At 32.3% G+C, this 17050-nt stretch overlaps 3 protein-coding genes across 3 annotated transcripts; 1 reads left to right on the forward strand and 2 right to left on the reverse strand.

Annotated features, from left to right (window-relative positions):
* The first annotated feature begins 556 nt into the window (after positions 1 to 556).
* beta-PheRS (phenylalanine--tRNA ligase beta subunit) lies at positions 557 to 8888 on the forward strand. The gene is made up of 12 exons (XM_085207650.1): positions 557 to 792; positions 865 to 920; positions 1019 to 1173; positions 1465 to 1621; positions 2067 to 2243; positions 2621 to 2800; positions 5535 to 5710; positions 6208 to 6357; positions 6690 to 6822; positions 7387 to 7597; positions 7870 to 8022; positions 8642 to 8888. The coding sequence occupies exons 1-12, from the start codon at positions 735 to 737 to the stop codon at positions 8791 to 8793; spliced, it is 1758 nt and encodes a 585-aa protein (XP_085063776.1). The 5' UTR covers positions 557 to 734; the 3' UTR covers positions 8794 to 8888.
* A 75-nt stretch (positions 8889 to 8963) lies between these two features.
* LOC146540084 (uncharacterized) lies at positions 8964 to 12821 on the reverse strand. The gene is made up of 2 exons (XM_085207652.1): positions 12682 to 12821; positions 8964 to 12482 (listed from the first exon to the last, which is right to left on the reverse strand). Exon 2 carries the CDS (start codon positions 12448 to 12450, stop codon positions 11392 to 11394), a length of 1059 nt encoding a protein of 352 aa, XP_085063778.1. The 5' UTR covers positions 12451 to 12482; positions 12682 to 12821; the 3' UTR covers positions 8964 to 11391.
* A 1118-nt stretch (positions 12822 to 13939) lies between these two features.
* On the reverse strand, positions 13940 to 16239 carry LOC146540085 (uncharacterized). Its single transcript, XM_085207686.1, has 2 exons — positions 15398 to 16239; positions 13940 to 15316 (listed from the first exon to the last, which is right to left on the reverse strand). Exons 1-2 carry the CDS (start codon positions 15508 to 15510, stop codon positions 13981 to 13983), a joined length of 1449 nt encoding a protein of 482 aa, XP_085063812.1. The 5' UTR covers positions 15511 to 16239; the 3' UTR covers positions 13940 to 13980.
* Positions 16240 to 17050: the final 811 nt, after the last annotated feature.

The raw sequence follows: 17050 nt of genomic DNA on the forward strand, positions 1-17050 counted from the left end.
CCAAAAATCATAGGCGTAGTTAAAGTTTCAGCCAAAAAACTACTGACCTTTCGGCTATGCCAAAATTGAGTACTTGTCAAGCGTCACCTTGATAACATTTATCGTACATGATAACAGATCACCTTTAAGCATAAATTTTAAGAAATAATACTGTGGAACAATCAAATTGCGACATGGTAGGTAATAGCTATTAAGCAACATTAGAATCAACGCATCAATTAGTCTAGCAATGGATTGAATACTAGAAAATTATTAAATATCAAATCTAGAAAATACCAATATAAAAATAATATACATTGAAAAATATTTTATACTTTGTCCTTGTCCCTGTCTTATCTTTTACAAAGTGTAAAAATGGTTGTGGGACAAATAAAAAATAATTAACCTTAGATAAAACTTCTATACAATGCAATTTTTTATTATAGAATAGAGTAAGAATTCAGATAATGGCAACATATGTTAAGATTTGACAATTAATGTATATACATTAATTGTCAAATCTTGTCAAAAGTTGTCCAGTCATAACAAGTGACATAATGTCTGCTGTCAGTTGACATTTTAGATTTGACATTGACGTTATTGACACACCGTACACGGTTCGGCTAAGTCACTTATTTTAAAAGTAACCAAAAATATATCAATTAATTGAATGTATCGTATATATATAAATTAAAATTTTCGGTGCACGCTCTATTACTTCATAATTCTCATAAATTATTTATTTAAAAGAAAACATGCCTACAATATCAGTTAAACGCGATTTACTTTTCGATGCACTTGGAAAAAGTTATAGTAAGTATTCATTTCTTATAAGTGAGAGTAATTTTTAATTTTATTTATATTTAAATGAGTAATTCCTTACAGGTGATGAAGAATTCCAAAATTTATGTTTTGAATTTGGTTTAGAATTGGATGAAGTGGTGAGATTTAATTCCTTGATTTGTTTATATTTTCTTAAAAAAAGTTATATGTAAAATTTATTCAAAACATTACTTAATCATTCTCAATATGACTTCAGACTACAGAGAAACAGATGTTAATGAAAGAGCAAGGAGATCAAGCAGGTGCTGGTGTATCAGAAGATATACTATATCGAATCGACATCCCTGCAAACAGATATGACCTGCTGTGCCTTGAGGGACTTGTAAATGGGCTTTTAGTTTTCCAGGGAAAGTAAGGAATTTACCTTAAATTAATCTATGTTAATATCACCATGATGTTTTGTGCAGTGGTGCAGCATCGGATTGTTAAGGTGGTAGTTGTGGGTTCAATCTCCACTTGGGGCAATCAATAATTTTTGTTTTCACACTGTAAATAATATATTGAGTTACTGCTAAAAATGGAGAACTAAGTGATTTAAGATTAGATTTTTTCTGCCTGCCCTCAATTGCGTGCATTCAATTTACTCTCCTGACATATATAATAATTACTCATTATTAATATTAAAAATTCCTTTCCACACAGAAAGCATCCTCCAATATATAGCCTCAAGAAATATGAAGACTGTTGTTCCCTACATTTAACACCTGCAACATCTCAAATTAGACCTTATGCAGTAGCTGCTGTACTCAAAGGTGTTTCCTTCACTAAGGATAGTTATGACAGCTTCATTGATTTACAGGTATATAATTTTTATTTTATAAGTTAATAGGTTATCACTTAATCACTATGTGTATATGACAGTGTATTATTATTAATGCAAAAAATCCAGTTTCACTTTTTTCTCTGGTATCACAAAGTGAAGTACTTTGTGTATTTATTTGAAGTATTATTGACTTCTGCCACTTGACACACACATCTCTGAAATTTGGACAGAAAGCAGCAAACAAAGTATCTGTAAGAGAGAACCGAATGCAAGGTTTTTTCTGCCTATTCTGCTATAAATGTGAAGCAGAAGAAAATATATTACTATATTAGTTGTTTTCAGTTCTAATTATATACAGATAAAAATAAAACACACATGTCAGGAAAAAATATAGAAGATACACTGCAACAACAAAAAATTATTATATTGATTAATTTAAATAACTTTACAAAATAATAATTTACTAATATCTTTTTTGCAGGACAAATTACATCAAAATATCTGTAGGAAAAGAACACTAGTAGCAATTGGGACTCATGACCTAGATACAATCCAGGGACCATTTGTATATGATGCTTTACCACCGAATGAAATAAAGTTCAAAGCATTAAATCAGAGTAAAGAGATGACAGCTCCTGAATTAATGGAATTATATTCAGTAAGTATCTGATGAAAATACATATATTTTTGCAGCATTTTCTTATATCTTAATGTAGGCAGAGGGAAGCTATTGTTAAGATACTGTCCCTCAACTTATGCCCAGCTTTCGATATATTATATGTTGAGTGGAGTAACTCAAAGCCCAGAGTTCTTTCGTAGAAAATGAAAATAATTTATTCCCTGTAATTGGGAATTGAAACCACATTTTGTTCTGTAAAAATGATTTAATAAAATACTTCTTTTATGCAGTCTTGTATGGATTAACATATATATAAATAAATTGTAACATTTGTTCCAAGGAATTTTTATTATTTTATCTTTGATGTAATATAACTGAACTGAATACATAATTTAGAGATACTTCTATATTTACAGAGTCATGCCCAGCTAAAGCAATATCTCGGTATCATTAAGGACAGCCCCGTCTATCCGGTTATTAAAGACAAAAATGGTGTAGTATTGTCCATGCCTCCAATAATTAATGGTGACCACTCAAAAATAACACTCAATACTAAAAATGTTTTCATTGAGTGCACTGCTACTGATCTCACTAAGGTAAATATATATTTTTAAATGTCTATCAAAGCTCCCCATGCGGCTTTGCCCACTTTTTTAAATTTAATATTATTTAAGTGTATGGAGGGGAAATTGATAGGTTATTTTAGTATTTTATCTATAGGTACTTGTTACAATTCATACACTTCGTAAATCGTATTTTAAATCTTTCGGTATTTTATAAGATTGAATTATATTAAATATATATATATATATATATATATTCTTTATTGCATAAAAAACAAACATTCAGTAATATAAAATGAAAAAATAGTTGACAAGGGTGGACTTATTTCTAAAAGAAATCTCTTCCAGCCAACCTGTGGAAGTTGATATCTATCAAAACAGCGGGGAGAGTACAATGCAATTAACAGTAAAAGAAAATAATAAACAAAATATACTAACAGATGAAACAAGATATTGACAAATATAGATACATATAAACTACATAAACATATATTCTTTGCATATATAAATACACTACACATATATTATAAAAAAAAAATACATAAACGAAACAATACTAATATATGATATAAATATATATATATTTAAAAGAGTTATAAGAAAAGAAAAATGAAATACAGTTGCAATATTTTGAAACACAACAAAACATTGTCGGAATGTAAATTAATTGTTCTCAGTAGCAAGTAAATGCGTTTTTAATTGGGATTTAAATGATTTTATGGAAGGACTTCTCTGGATAGGGTTAGGGAGTTAGTTCCAAAGGGATGCCGCATAAACGGAGAATGATTTTTGCAAGAATTTGGTGTTGCTCATAGGTATGTCAAGCGCTAGAACGACGCACGACCGCCTAGAGCGTGAGGGAGGAGGAAGAACATTGAAGCGGGAGCGAAGGTATGCGGGAAAATTTTTGTAGTTAAGGAGTTTAAAAAGAAAGGTAAGGATGTGCATATCACGGCGAAGACAGATTGGGAGCCACTTAAGCTTAGCACGAAATTGAGAAACATGATCATACTTGCGTAAGCCATAAATAAAGCGTATGGCGAGATTTTGAAGACGTTCTAATTTGTTAAGTAGCTCCTCAGTCGCGTCCAAATAGCAGACGTCAGCGTAGTCGAGTATTGGAAGGAGAAGACATTGCGCAAGCATAACTTTGGTTTTGTGAGGAAGGAAGTATTGGAGACGCCTAAGAGAATGGAAATTGAAATGCATGCGCCTGCTGATTGCATTGATATGCGGTGCCCAAGACATGTTGCAATCAATAATAAGTCCTAAATTCCTAACCTCGCTACAATAGGGAACCGGCACTCATGAGTAACGTATTGCTGGCACAGAATCCCAGTTAATTTTATGTCTCAGTCTATTACTGCCTATGATAATACTCTGAGATTTCTTTAGATTAATAAGTAGGCCAAAAGATTCGGCCCAAGTTCGAATCGCGTCAAGATCACTATTTAAACTGGCGATAGCTTCAGGCAATCCATCTAAGTTACTATGACGGTAAAGTTGCAAGTCATCTGCATACAGATGGAAAGGAGAAGTAATGACTCTAGAAATATTGTTAATAAAGACAGAGAAGAGAAGAGGAGAAAGAACGCCGCCTTGGGGTACGCCAGCAGTGAGATTAAGCCATGTTGGTGTGATATTGTTAGCTTTAACACATTGCCGGCGGCCGAAGAGGTAAGAACGAAACCAGCTTTCAGCTGCAGATGAAATATTGACTGCTCGAAGTGTGCCAAGAAGTATGTCGAAGTCTACAGAGTTGAAAGTACTGCTGAAATCTAACAACACCAAAACAGTGAGCTTGGTATTGTCCATAGCACACCGAATATCCTCCGTTATATTCAACAGTGCACCAACTTTGCTGTGAAGAGGACGGAAACCGGATTGGAAAGGACACAGTAGATTATTGGCGGATAGAAAGAAGTAAAATTGGTTATTGGCTAAAGATTCAAGGACTTTAGATAGAATAGGGAGAATGGATATGGGGTGGTAATCAGCAACATTGGATGGATTGGATATTTTGGGTAATGGAATGACATAGGCACTCTTCCATAGTGAAGGAAAGACATTACTTGACGGTGAAATGGTGATAATGTGGGTGACCACTGGTGCAATGCTTTCTAACACCGGAAAAATCATCTCAAGGCTGAGATTGTCAGTTCCAAAGGCTTTGGTGGAAATGGAGTGGACACACTTCTTGACATCGTCCTCCGACACAGCTTTAAAAGTAAAAGGAATGGAGTCTGGTAGGACGAGACGTGACAACAGTGATAATGTTTCCGACTTTATTAAGGGACTTATATTAATTGGTGGAGTTGTAAAAAAGGAATTGAGAGTGTGAAGGTCCACTGAGACTTGACGAGTTTCAGTGGTTTTGCCTACACCAAACGACTCCAAGAATCTCCAAACTTGTGCTTGACTAAGATTCTGAATAGTATCATGGAAGTAGCGACGTTTGGCATCCCTACACATTCTGTTGCAGATGTTTCGCAGTTTTTTGTAGGCAGTGAGATTATCTGGCGAAGGATATTTTTTGTTTTTTAACTTGGCTCTATCTCGTAATATAACCCATTCTGCAAGTTTGGCTCGACCAGACTTAATCGCTAAACAACAAATATGTTTTATACTAACTCAATGCCTCGCTTTGCCTCGGCAAAAGAGTGAAGAAATGAAAATATTAAATACAGTTTAATATTTTACAGTCACGCGCTTGTACCACAACGGCTATAAAAAAAAAATAAAACGAAAAACATTTCTCTTTTCCCAGGCTATAGTAGTGCTAGACACTATAGTGTGTATGTTCTCCGAGTACAGTGCTAACAAATATGAAGTGCAACAGTGCAAAGTGTTCGCGCCCGACGGCACGTACGAGTTGTACCCACAAATGGAATACCGAGATGAAGTGATCAGTGTCGATAAGGCTAACAAGTATATTGGGATCGAGTAAGATATTTACTTACTTAGATATTTTATGGCTTATTTTTTGAATGAGATTTGTTTAATTAGTTTAGAGTAAAAAATATCAACAATTTATTAAGTAAACTTTATATTAAGCCAGTCGTGGCACTGAGCATTTTGCTGAACAGAAATGTCTTAATGGGGTTGGAATATCCTACCATTCCTAACAAAGTACGAAATTTTTCATATGAATTATTTCAGTGAAGTTTTTAGAAAGAAAAATAAACTAAGTCTAATTAGTAATAACTAATTATGTTGTTTTCAATATTGCAAATTATCCTAAGAAATGCTAAAAAATACCATGACTATTGTTCTATATCAGAATAAGAGGTCATTGTGATGCAGCAGCACAGTGTCTCAGTTGACGGTTGTGGGTAGGTTTTAATTGAAAAAAAAACGTCTTATCAAGTGTGAAATAAAATTTTAAAAATATGTATTAAAATATTATCGTCGTTTATCCTAAATATATAACGAATTCTCAGTGCCGCTGGCGACCACCTGGCCTCCCTCCTGTCCCGCATGTGCCTCCCGAGTGCGCACGCAGCGGGCGAGCTGCGCGTGCGCGTGCCGCCTTCGCGCCACGACGTCATACACGCCTGCGACCTGTACGAAGATGTCGCCATTGCTTATGGGTAATTATTATAACTTTAATAGATTGAGGTTATTGTGACACAGTGCCACAGTCTTTTACTGTATGGGGATTGGTGTGGGCTGGATGCAAATTGAAAATATCATCAATATTGATAAAAGCCTACATAAACTAAAAATAACAAGAACCCCATTGTGGATTCGATTCATCTCCAAAAAGAATCAAAATCATAATTATTTTATAAAATTTAACTATAATAAAATTTTTAATTTATTTTTTAATTAATGTATGGCTGCACAAAGAGAAAGAATTCTAGAATTTTTTATACTTTGATTATTTTCTTAAAATTATAATTAAAAATAATTTTCCTTTCAGCTACAACAATATACAACGTCGTCCATCCCAAGTAGTGACTTCAGGAGGGCAAGAACCCCTAAATAAACTGAGTGAGCAAATTCGGCAGGAATGTGCGCACGCGGGATACACTGAAACACTTACTTTCACACTTGTATGTAATATTCTTAACATTTTGTACTTTGGAGTTTTGAACGGATTCGTCACTGGTATCGTGACGCCCACGTCAGCGTCCAGCCCGGCTGTGGGTTCGATTCCTACTCAGAGGAATGAAATATTGTTATTTTCCCGCCTTCGAAGCACTAGAAAGATAAAGCACGACGCCACTCAACACGCATTGTCTCGAATTCAGGGGATAAACGAAATGCAATGTTCTTTCCTTCTATCATGCAATAATAAAATTATATTATAATTAACTGATCTTTCGATACCTTTATATTGGGCTTTCGACACAATTAATACTAAACTTATATCTTGACAGTAAATGGTTCAGTCGTCTTTTTAATACAATCAAAAAAGTATGATTAGATTTTTTTATTAAGCAATTTAATTATGGTTATTATTCAACTCTGTTTAATTGAATCTAATTCTGATATTGTGACACATTTAGACCCATGAAATAAATGTCAAGAATTTATGTAATTTTTAAAATATATTACTTTATTTTGTTAAATGTATTTTTAATACATACATCTACTAACTAAACACAAATTTTCAGTGCTCCAGAGAAGATATTGCCACAAAACTTGGTCGCGCCATCGAAGATGTTCCAGCTGTCCACATTTCGAACCCAAAAACCCTAGAGTTCCAAGTTGTACGCACTTTACTACTACCAGGTCTCCTTAAGACAATAGCAGCTAATAAGAAAATGCCATTGCCATTAAAACTATTTGAAATCAGTGATGTTGTGGTCAAAGATGAGAAAGCAGGTGTGTTATTTTATTTATTACTTTTATTAGCTTCATGCTGTATGCTGCATATAACAACAAACGAATAATTTCCATAAAAAAGACTATATTCGATTACGATAATTGATGTAAACCTCAGTTCCTGCAGTCAGAATTATGTCGAGCACTAAGAATATGTCAACACACAATCATTTATCACTTAGTTATTAACATTTAACTATCGAAACCGCAGATAAAGACTAACGCAGAATAAAGGCTGAATCAATAAAAAATAATAATATTAAACTTAACAGAAACCGGAGCCCGCAACTACCGTCACCTAAGCGCGGTATATTGCGGCAAGGCGGCCGGCTTCCAATACGTGCACGGTCTTTTGGACCGCGTCATGGCATTGCTGAGACAGCCATGGCATAGTGAACATGGCTACTTCTTGAAGCAGTGCGAGGGTAAGATATTTCACATAGCTATATATTTAATACATGCATGTGCTAGGTCCCCTTGACCGCGTTATGGCGTTAGTGACACAGTCGTGCCATAATGAAAACGGATACTTTGTAAAGAAAACCGAGGGTAGGATAGGTCTAGAAACTGTCGTCAGCCAACTGTTGAATTTGCCACAGTGTGATTTGGCTAGGCATTATGATCTAGCATTCTTATATCAGACATATCGTTCAACTAACATTTGACTTGGCCAGTGAGATCGCATAAAAATAATCCAGAATATAATTAATGTAACACATAAACATTTAAGCGTGGATTAGAATTTCGTACGTTTTTGTAACCAAGGTATAATGCCAAGGTTAAAAATTAAAAATGTTAAAAACATTTAATAAATATCGTCTTGTCCTTGTTTTGTTAATCGATAATTCTTAGCAATTTTGGGTTGTGGTACTTAGTACCAACTTCTATTCTATTAATACCAACGTACTAAGAAGTTAACGACGTAGCTTTAGAAGAACATGACTTGTTGTGAGCACTGTGTTGCATGAACGCAAGCAAGCGTGTTTTGCGGACAACAAGCTCAATTGTTTATAGATTTTCTAAAATAAAATATTTTAATTTCAGACCCAGCATATTTCCCTGGTAGATGTGCAGAAATCATTCTTCGTGGTACAGTCATCGGAAAAATTGGCGTTATCCATCCGAATGTCTTAACTGCCTTTGAATTAACTAACCCATGTTCTGCAGTTGAGTTCAATATTGAACCATTGTTATAAAGTCAAGTTATCTTTGATTTTCGAACCAGGCCACTGTGTTAATAGTAACCTACTTATTTATAAAAAAATTAATTAAACAGCATTTTTACAAATTATTATGTTTGTTTATTATTTTAATCCTCAAACATTTATAAGTTAATATATTTTTTTAATAAAATGAAAAAAGAAAATCATTAACATTCAATTTATTTATTGTGTGTAACCAACATCACAAATAGTAAAACTATATAAATACATTTTATACACATATAATATTATATAAATATAAGTAGACGTTAAATTTCAGATAAAGAACAACGATTTAATCAATTCCAACGTTTTATATACAAATTACAATTTAACAAACACATAGTAGTGATATAATGACGCTTAAATTAAAATTCTGAGGTCAACTCGTAAAACTGTAGCATACTAAGTATTTTCCGGTATCCATTGAGTCGCTTTATATATTATATATATATATATATATATATATATATATATATATATATATATATATATATATATATATAAAAAAGATTTTTTACAATGTATTTGTTATTGAGTTACAAAGAAATTCGAGTTGGTTTGGCATTTAACAAACTGTCGATTATCAACTAATAATATACTGTAATTTCAGAAAAAAAATATACGAGGCTAAACTTTTATCCTAGGAATCTATCAAAAGCTGTACGTTCGAATTAAATAGTAAATTAAATTATAACCAAACGGTATAAATAATCTCATGTAAAAAGATTCGAGAATGTAATACAAATAATAAGAGTTAATACTTAATTTTTTTGTCGACGATATTATAAAAATATTTATATACGTATTATTCGATTATTTCCTGTTAAAAAAACCGTCAGATTAGTTTTAATCAAAATTGATTGACAATAAAACATTTTTTACACACTATATAAATTTCCTTAGGTACATGTGTTTTTATAAAAATATGTTTTTGAAGTATCCTTATATTAACTGAAAAATATAGATAACTTGAAAGGCCAATATGCATACACATAATATTTATAAGGCACATGAATTTTAATTGACTGTGTCATCACAGAAACCATAAAGAATCCAACTTAAATTAATATGTAATATTTTTTATGTTGCCTTGTTTTTTGATAAAGACAATTGAATCATCGTCATCAAAGAACAAAAATAATTGCGAAAAACATAAACAATATTTAAGATTAGGTATGTTGCGAAAATATTTATCCACTTTTTTGAGTAATATATTTTTACGCCTAAGTAAAAATATATTACTCAAAAAAGTGGACTTAGTTATATTTCAATAGCAGGGGGTCCCGACACGAAAACATTAAATATTATTCAAAATTTTATTATCGATTTATCACAAGAGAATGAATTGATCTGAATAATTTTATTTTATAATTTACATTAGGTGAATAAATAGCCCTGGTTAACCCTAACCCTGGTTTTCTGTAAACATAAAGTTTATGCTATGAAATGTTGTATTAAAATTTTAAAGAAAGTGAGGCTAGAAGTAAACTTTATAAAGATATTGTTTTTCTGTTTTTCTTTACTATTGTAATATTCAACAGTAATATTATTTCAAAATGATTTCCGCAATTATTTAATGGCTTCTAAATATTTCTGTAAATAAAGGTGGGATGACATGTCACAATATAATATACCAGAATCAATACTATTAGTGTCAAGATCAATCAGTTATTTTTATAATACTTATATAAACAAACATTACTAATACTCCATATTTTTAAATACTGAATTTTGTTCTAACATAGGGAATTAGTTCAATTACAAAAAAATTATACAAACATGCACTTAATAAATACTTGGTATTTATAAATACACAATTATATATCCCATACATAAATATTGCACATTTAAACATTCAATTTATTAATAGTTTTTTTTAAATACTATTACTTAATTTTTACATTATCCAATTGTTTTTTTACCTTCTTCCCCAAGAGTAAATAAGACACTTCAGGTCATTTTTTGTAAAATGATCTTAAATTTACTACTTAAAAAAGAGGATTTAGTGATGTTTAAAATCTTTAGATTTTTAATGTATCTAAATACTGTTGAGTATATCAATGCCTTACATGCAATACTGTCACAGTTTTATTACAATACTTATACATTTGTATCTATAATGATATATCTCAAAATATGTCCTAATCCAAAAAGGGATCTAAAATTGAAATGCACATATTTAATGCCATCTAAAAATGATGTATATTGTTACAAGAGGGACGGATAACCAAGCTGCTTAGTTTAGTTCAGGGATGTTATAGAGCTCCATAACCATAATTTAATGGGATATAAAAGTTTCAAATAATTTAGGATATATGCATAGCCTAAGTGATAATGGTTGACAGATTTTCTTATTTTGCCTGGCAGAGTAGATAAATTAGCCTTTAGTGTAAAATAAGAATAAAAACTTTTGCTTCTAGACAAATCAGAGAAAAAAGAAAAGCCATAAACAGAATCTTTGAAATTAACAAATAAATTTAATGAAAATTAAATATCCGTAACCGAAATTATCCGAAACTAACATATACTAATCATATTCAGATCTAAATGTTACATCCCTAACATCCCTGGTTTATACAACCATTGAATTTAATCAAGTAGTAATTCTATTTTGAACATTTTTTGCAACTCTGCTCTTTTAAAGTCTGGGGCTATAATGAAAGGACACAAGTAAAATGAGAGTTCTTTCAGATTCGGAGCACTAGTTTTGATTACTTTAGCAACTTGCATGGTGACATGATGGCATCTAGAGAGACTCAGATAAGTCAAGTTTTGGAATATATTATGTGAAAAATATGAAAGTAAAGCATTTGTTGAGAAATAACCGTGACGTAATTTAAGGGATCTCAAATTTTTTAGTCTGTAAAAATGGAGCAGACTGGAATCAAACAGTGTTTTGCAAGTCATGATATGCAACACTTGTATCACTTTACATTTGGATATAGATGATATAATATCATCATTCAATGTGTCACCATAAATATGCAAAGCTCTTAGTGAATTCTGTTTGGTTCTAAGTAGTGATTCAAGAAAGTCTGCTGGAATATTTTTCATCTTCTCCATATTTATACTAACTAAATTCACACATTGTAACATGCTATATAAACTGCTGTGTGTCAGTGCAAAATTGGATAGTATAAGAGTTTCTAAATACTTTAACTTTTCAAAGGGCAAGTGATACACAAAGTTTCCATTTGCATTTTCTGCATTTTGCACTATCAACGAATTACGAAAGCTAAGAAATTTCAAATTAGGCCAGTGACCCAAATCATCAAATATACAACTATCCACTTGTGATATACTTATTTCTAGGTGAGTAAGATTCGGGCAGTAACTGATGAGGGAAGCTCTCACTTGTGAATACAATTTAAAATATTGTAATTTAACATTTTTTAAATATCTAGCCACAAACGGTACAATGCTATCGCTTATTCTCACATAATTCTTCATACATACAATGATACGAGTCTTGTCCCAGATACATGGTGTCATGCAAAGTTGATGCCATCTCATGGATACCTTAGCCACTGCCAGCAGTGATTCAAAGTCAATCATAGAAAATATGTATATCAGTAATTCATTTGGCAGATCATTTATAGTTAGGGCATGAGAATATGGTTCCACACCTGTCATCTCTAGGTGCACCATTTTTAATCACAGAAATCCACTCCTTGACAGTCCTGAAAATATATTTATTATATCAGAAATGTTTAATCACTTGAAAAAATAGCAATTATTTTACATATAAATGAAAATATGCAAATTGTGTAAATAGAGATTACGATTGTGTATTTTGTATAATTAAATAATTTAAAAAACTTCCATGGAACGTATGTTGATGTAAAATTATTATAAACGTATAGTACATAGCATACCAACCTCGGAATTACTTTGCTTCCTATTCGAGAATATTTTAATGTTTGCTTTAGTAAAATCATAATTTATGTAGCCTTTGCTTTTAAAAACGCACTAACAATTTAAAGAAATCACGCAAGTTGCATAGCTCCTCACTGTGGGTCCGATTCTTCATTTTCAACAACGAAAGGGTGCTTTAAACATTTTTTAAAAAGAAATATTAAAAATAACTTTCATCTTTGACTTATTCTATTTTGGTATGACGTCTTACGACTATATTTGACATAGAAGTGACTAGTGACTTAAGTTTGACAGCCGCGTTCCGCTATATACATTGTTTTAATTAAATGTAAACAAATTAAGATTTAAAAGAGGTCAATTTTCGATTAACCATTAAGTAAGCACATAATTTCGTGCAAAGTTTAGCATACAATGAATATAAAATTTTCCAATATATCTTATCGAGGTAGCGTTCATTTACATATATTTGTAACGTTGTATAGAAAATTTAAAATTAGTTTATTATAAGAAAATAGACAAAAATGGACCAATTTCAGCTGTATTACATATATTTTATATAAGCATTTCAAATTACAAAAAAATATAATTGAATTAATCATTTTATTAAAAAATCTTTGTAATTCATTTTCATATTTATTTTTCAATGATTTGAGGAGTTTTGTAAAAATTCTTTAAATAAATAGTGAAAATGAAACTTTTAAGTCTGATAACGATATGGAAATTTAATGTACCTTCTTAGTGATAAGGGTCAATTTATATTTTTTATTAGCTTTATGCTATATCCCGCGCAAAGCGGGGTATGCAGAGGCAACCTGGCAATATAGTGTTAAGACACTCAGTTCCCATTAAGGCGCTCCTGTCCCCCGCCTTCCACCGAATTCTGGAACCATTGTATATTGAGTGGCAAAACTCAACCCCGCACTTTGCCTCGTTACTACAGAGAAGCAATGAAGATATTAAATATGTCATTACCTCGAGTGGAAATCGAATTTCTATCCTGTCACGTTTACAGTCGCACGTTTGTGATCCTTCTCCACGACGACCTCAGGTTAATAATATTTAAATATTTTACGACTTAATTTTATTGATTGATTTAAGGGGAATACAAATTTGTAAAATTACTAAAGTAAGTAAATACCTCAATGATTTACTCGTATTTAATAAAACACAATATAGAAAGTATAAGTTTATTTTTTTATACAATGTAAATGAATATTCGCAATTTATTAAATTACATATAGGTTAACGATTTGTAGCTTGTTATTCCAATAACTACAATCGAATTTTCGTTGAAAATACTATTTATTTGAGTACTGGTGGTAAATATGAAGGTGCGGGTTTCGTAACGGTGCCTCGATTAGCATTAATTGAGGTAACAACAGGAGGCAAGTAATCTTGGTTCGGAGACTGGACTGATGTCGTTGATGTTATTGATACTTGTGCTTGATTATTTTGAACGGTAGCTTTTGATGCTGTGTTTGGTGCTAAGTAATTAGAGCTCGGTCGAGTTGATGTCACAGTTCCTTGAATTTGAGTATTTTGCGTATTCGAAGTCTGAGATGTAGGTGCTAAATAGTTAGTATTTGGTCTGGATGAAATTACTGTTGTTTGTGGCTGATTGCTCTGAATGTTAGTTTGATAATTAGGTGCCAGGTAATTGGAATTTGGTCTATATGAAGTCACAGATGAAGTCAATTGCGTTTGAGAATTCCTGGTTTGAGATATTGTATTAGGTGCCAAATAACCAGATACGGGTGCTTGTGCAGGCGAAACTGATGTTTGTGTTATAGGTGGACGTTGTGCTGTATTAACTGAGGTGTCTGGTGGTAGGTACGCGTCAGATGTTACTGCTGCTGATGATCCCGTACCACTCTGAACATTAGTAGATACACTTACACCCGTATTACCAGAGTTAACCGGCGGTAAATATTCTGGAGCATTTGTGGAGATACTTGTTGAAACGGGTGGAACATAACTATTAGATACGGAAGTCGTTATAGTTTGAGTGCCCGTACTTCCTGAATTTTGTATATTGTTATAACTGTAACCACCGGAATTTGATACAACTTGGCTGCCAGTAGAGCTACCTGCATTAGATACAGAGTTATAATTGTATCCAACAGTATCTGACGTCCCACCAGTTTCTGTTTGTTGTCCACCGCTGTAGCTATAACCAGTAGCACCTGCATTATCTGAGGATGTACCGCTTGATTCTGAAACAGTATTTTGATTGCCACTATAATTATAACCAAATGTTTCCGAAGATCCCGACGTTCCCGATGAAACGCCGCTTGATTCAGTTAACACATTTTGACTATTATATGTATAACCCGACTCTCCTGAAGAACCGGACGAAGTACCACTTGCACCTGATGTTACTTGACCTCCACTGTAACTGTATCCTGATGAGCCGGTAGATCCAGAGGTTGCGACCGATCCTGAATTAGAATATCCATTATTACCACTGCTTATGCTACTGCCTCCGGGTCGATCATTCAGTGTAACACCACCGTAGCTATATCCAACAGAAGATGTCGCTGTTGATGTTCCCGCAGAACTCGTGCCCGACGAGCCAGTGCTAATGGTGCCGCCGCCCGTAGGTGCTGGGTACGCATAATACATTTCTTGCGCTGTAATCCTGTCAACATTTGTAGCTTGAGTCGTTGAAACAGTTCGAGAAGGCAAATTGAAAGATATAGATGGACGATCGTAAACATACCCGGCCTGTCGACGAATACGAATGTTCCCTCCAAACGCCCCATCGGGAAAACGAGACGCCGTTACAAATAAAAAATTAAAAAGACACAAAGCACAATGGATCCATAAGCTCATTTTGAAATAACTGGCGTAAAACAGTCCTAACTGAGATACACTGAATTTATAACATCAATGAGAAAGCTTCTGCGTGATGTTATGAAATAAGCACTTCCATAGTCAACCCTTTCCCTGCAGCTTAAACTTAAAATTCTTTATAACAAAACGAAATAAATATTTATCAATGAGTTTTTCTCTTAATATTGTAAACAACCTAATATAATTGTAGAACACACACATAAGAAGATGTATATAATTATGTATGTTAGTCCAATGAATGCTTCGTAATTTATAAAGTGAATGGTTTGATTCTTCATATCTCACGTTGCAGCTTTAAATCCAATTCTATATATTTATAACTGAACTCAAGCCTATATCTGTACCTAGATTTTACCTGCAGTTTCGCTCTTGTGTCATGTCCAAATATAACTATAACTAATAGTTGCATATCACATATGGCTTGTAAATAGTCGAAATTATAAAAGTGGGTTCAATCGAAAGTAAAAGTGACTTAACGCTTTTAGCATTCCTCGATAATCCATGAACTTCCTGAGATTAGCACGTTCAATAAAAAAACTCTCCCGCTTTATTTTTGTATGGATATATATTTTAAATAAAAATATATTCTCTTGGTGTCTAATATGTTAGCTGGAGCAAAAACGGGTTTATTACAAGAACAATGATCCTGTGGTTTAGTTAAATTAGTACTTTAATTCCATTTAGCTTGCAACTAACTATCTATAGTGACGACTTCTGTTTACTTTCAATGATGTCAAGGTGTTTTTATTTAGCTTATGTTTACATTTATAATGACACCGATTTAATCTAGGTAGAAGTAAATATGATGTTATACATTATTATATATATTGTTGAAATTGACCTTACCTAGTTAAATAAAATAAGAAAATAAAAATAGTATTGTATTAATATCCAAGTACTTTTTTTTATTTAATAGATATCTATTTACAAAGCCAGAAACGAAATGCTTTGCATTTAGCTTAATAAGAATGCAAAATGGAATATCTCTCTCTTTTCTTATCAAGTTTGGGAAATGGTTAAATTAAAGTTAAGTCAAATAATCAATATTTATTTTAGCGTACATCGAATCCACTACCATCGAGACAGATATAAATAAATATTTTTTGTTTAACTTATCTTTTTAATTTATTAAAGTTATAAAAGAAATTGCACGATATACTTAAATTTATATAACATATTCAATTATTCATCACTAACGACAACACGTTGAACGTTACTTTATATTGTAGATTCTGATATTTTACATAATATAATTTCGTAAGTTAGTAGGAAGGTACGTTATACCTTGTATAGGATTAATTTCGTAACTATATATTTTATTCTTATAGTGTTTTTTGCGTTATTACAATAATATATCTATAAAAATATTACTTGCTTCCAATAAATCTATGATTAATAACTTATCATAAACGTGTTTTTCATTTAATGAAGGCCGTCGTGGCGCATGGTGAAAACATGCAATGAAAACGCAACGGTTGTGGGTTCGATTTCCACCCGTCGGAATAAAATATTTAATTTA

The sequence above is a fragment of the Heliconius melpomene genome, chromosome 3 (genome assembly GCF_056956725.1).
Source record: "Heliconius melpomene rosina isolate 202511_hmr_F chromosome 3, ASM5695672v1, whole genome shotgun sequence".
Classification (NCBI taxonomy): Eukaryota; Metazoa; Arthropoda; class Insecta; order Lepidoptera; family Nymphalidae; genus Heliconius; species Heliconius melpomene.

Excerpts from the sequence above, each read along its gene's own strand:
- beta-PheRS (XM_085207650.1), top strand. The coding sequence starts at position 735 with ATGCCTACAATATCAGTTAAACGCGATTTACTTTTCGATGCACTTGGA. Across the intron at positions 5,711-6,207 it reads AACAAGTATATTGGGATCGA|TGCCGCTGGCGACCACCTGG; the intron begins GTAAGATATTTA and ends ACGAATTCTCAG. Across the intron at positions 6,823-7,386 it reads AAACACTTACTTTCACACTT|TGCTCCAGAGAAGATATTGC; the intron begins GTATGTAATATT and ends ACAAATTTTCAG.
- LOC146540084 (XM_085207652.1), bottom strand. The coding sequence starts at position 12,450 with ATGGTGCACCTAGAGATGACAGGTGTGGAACCATATTCTCATGCCCTA.
- LOC146540085 (XM_085207686.1), bottom strand. The coding sequence starts at position 15,510 with ATGAGCTTATGGATCCATTGTGCTTTGTGTCTTTTTAATTTTTTATTT. Across the intron at positions 15,317-15,397 it reads CGTATTCGTCGACAGGCCGG|GATTACAGCGCAAGAAATGT; the intron begins GTATGTTTACGA and ends AAATGTTGACAG.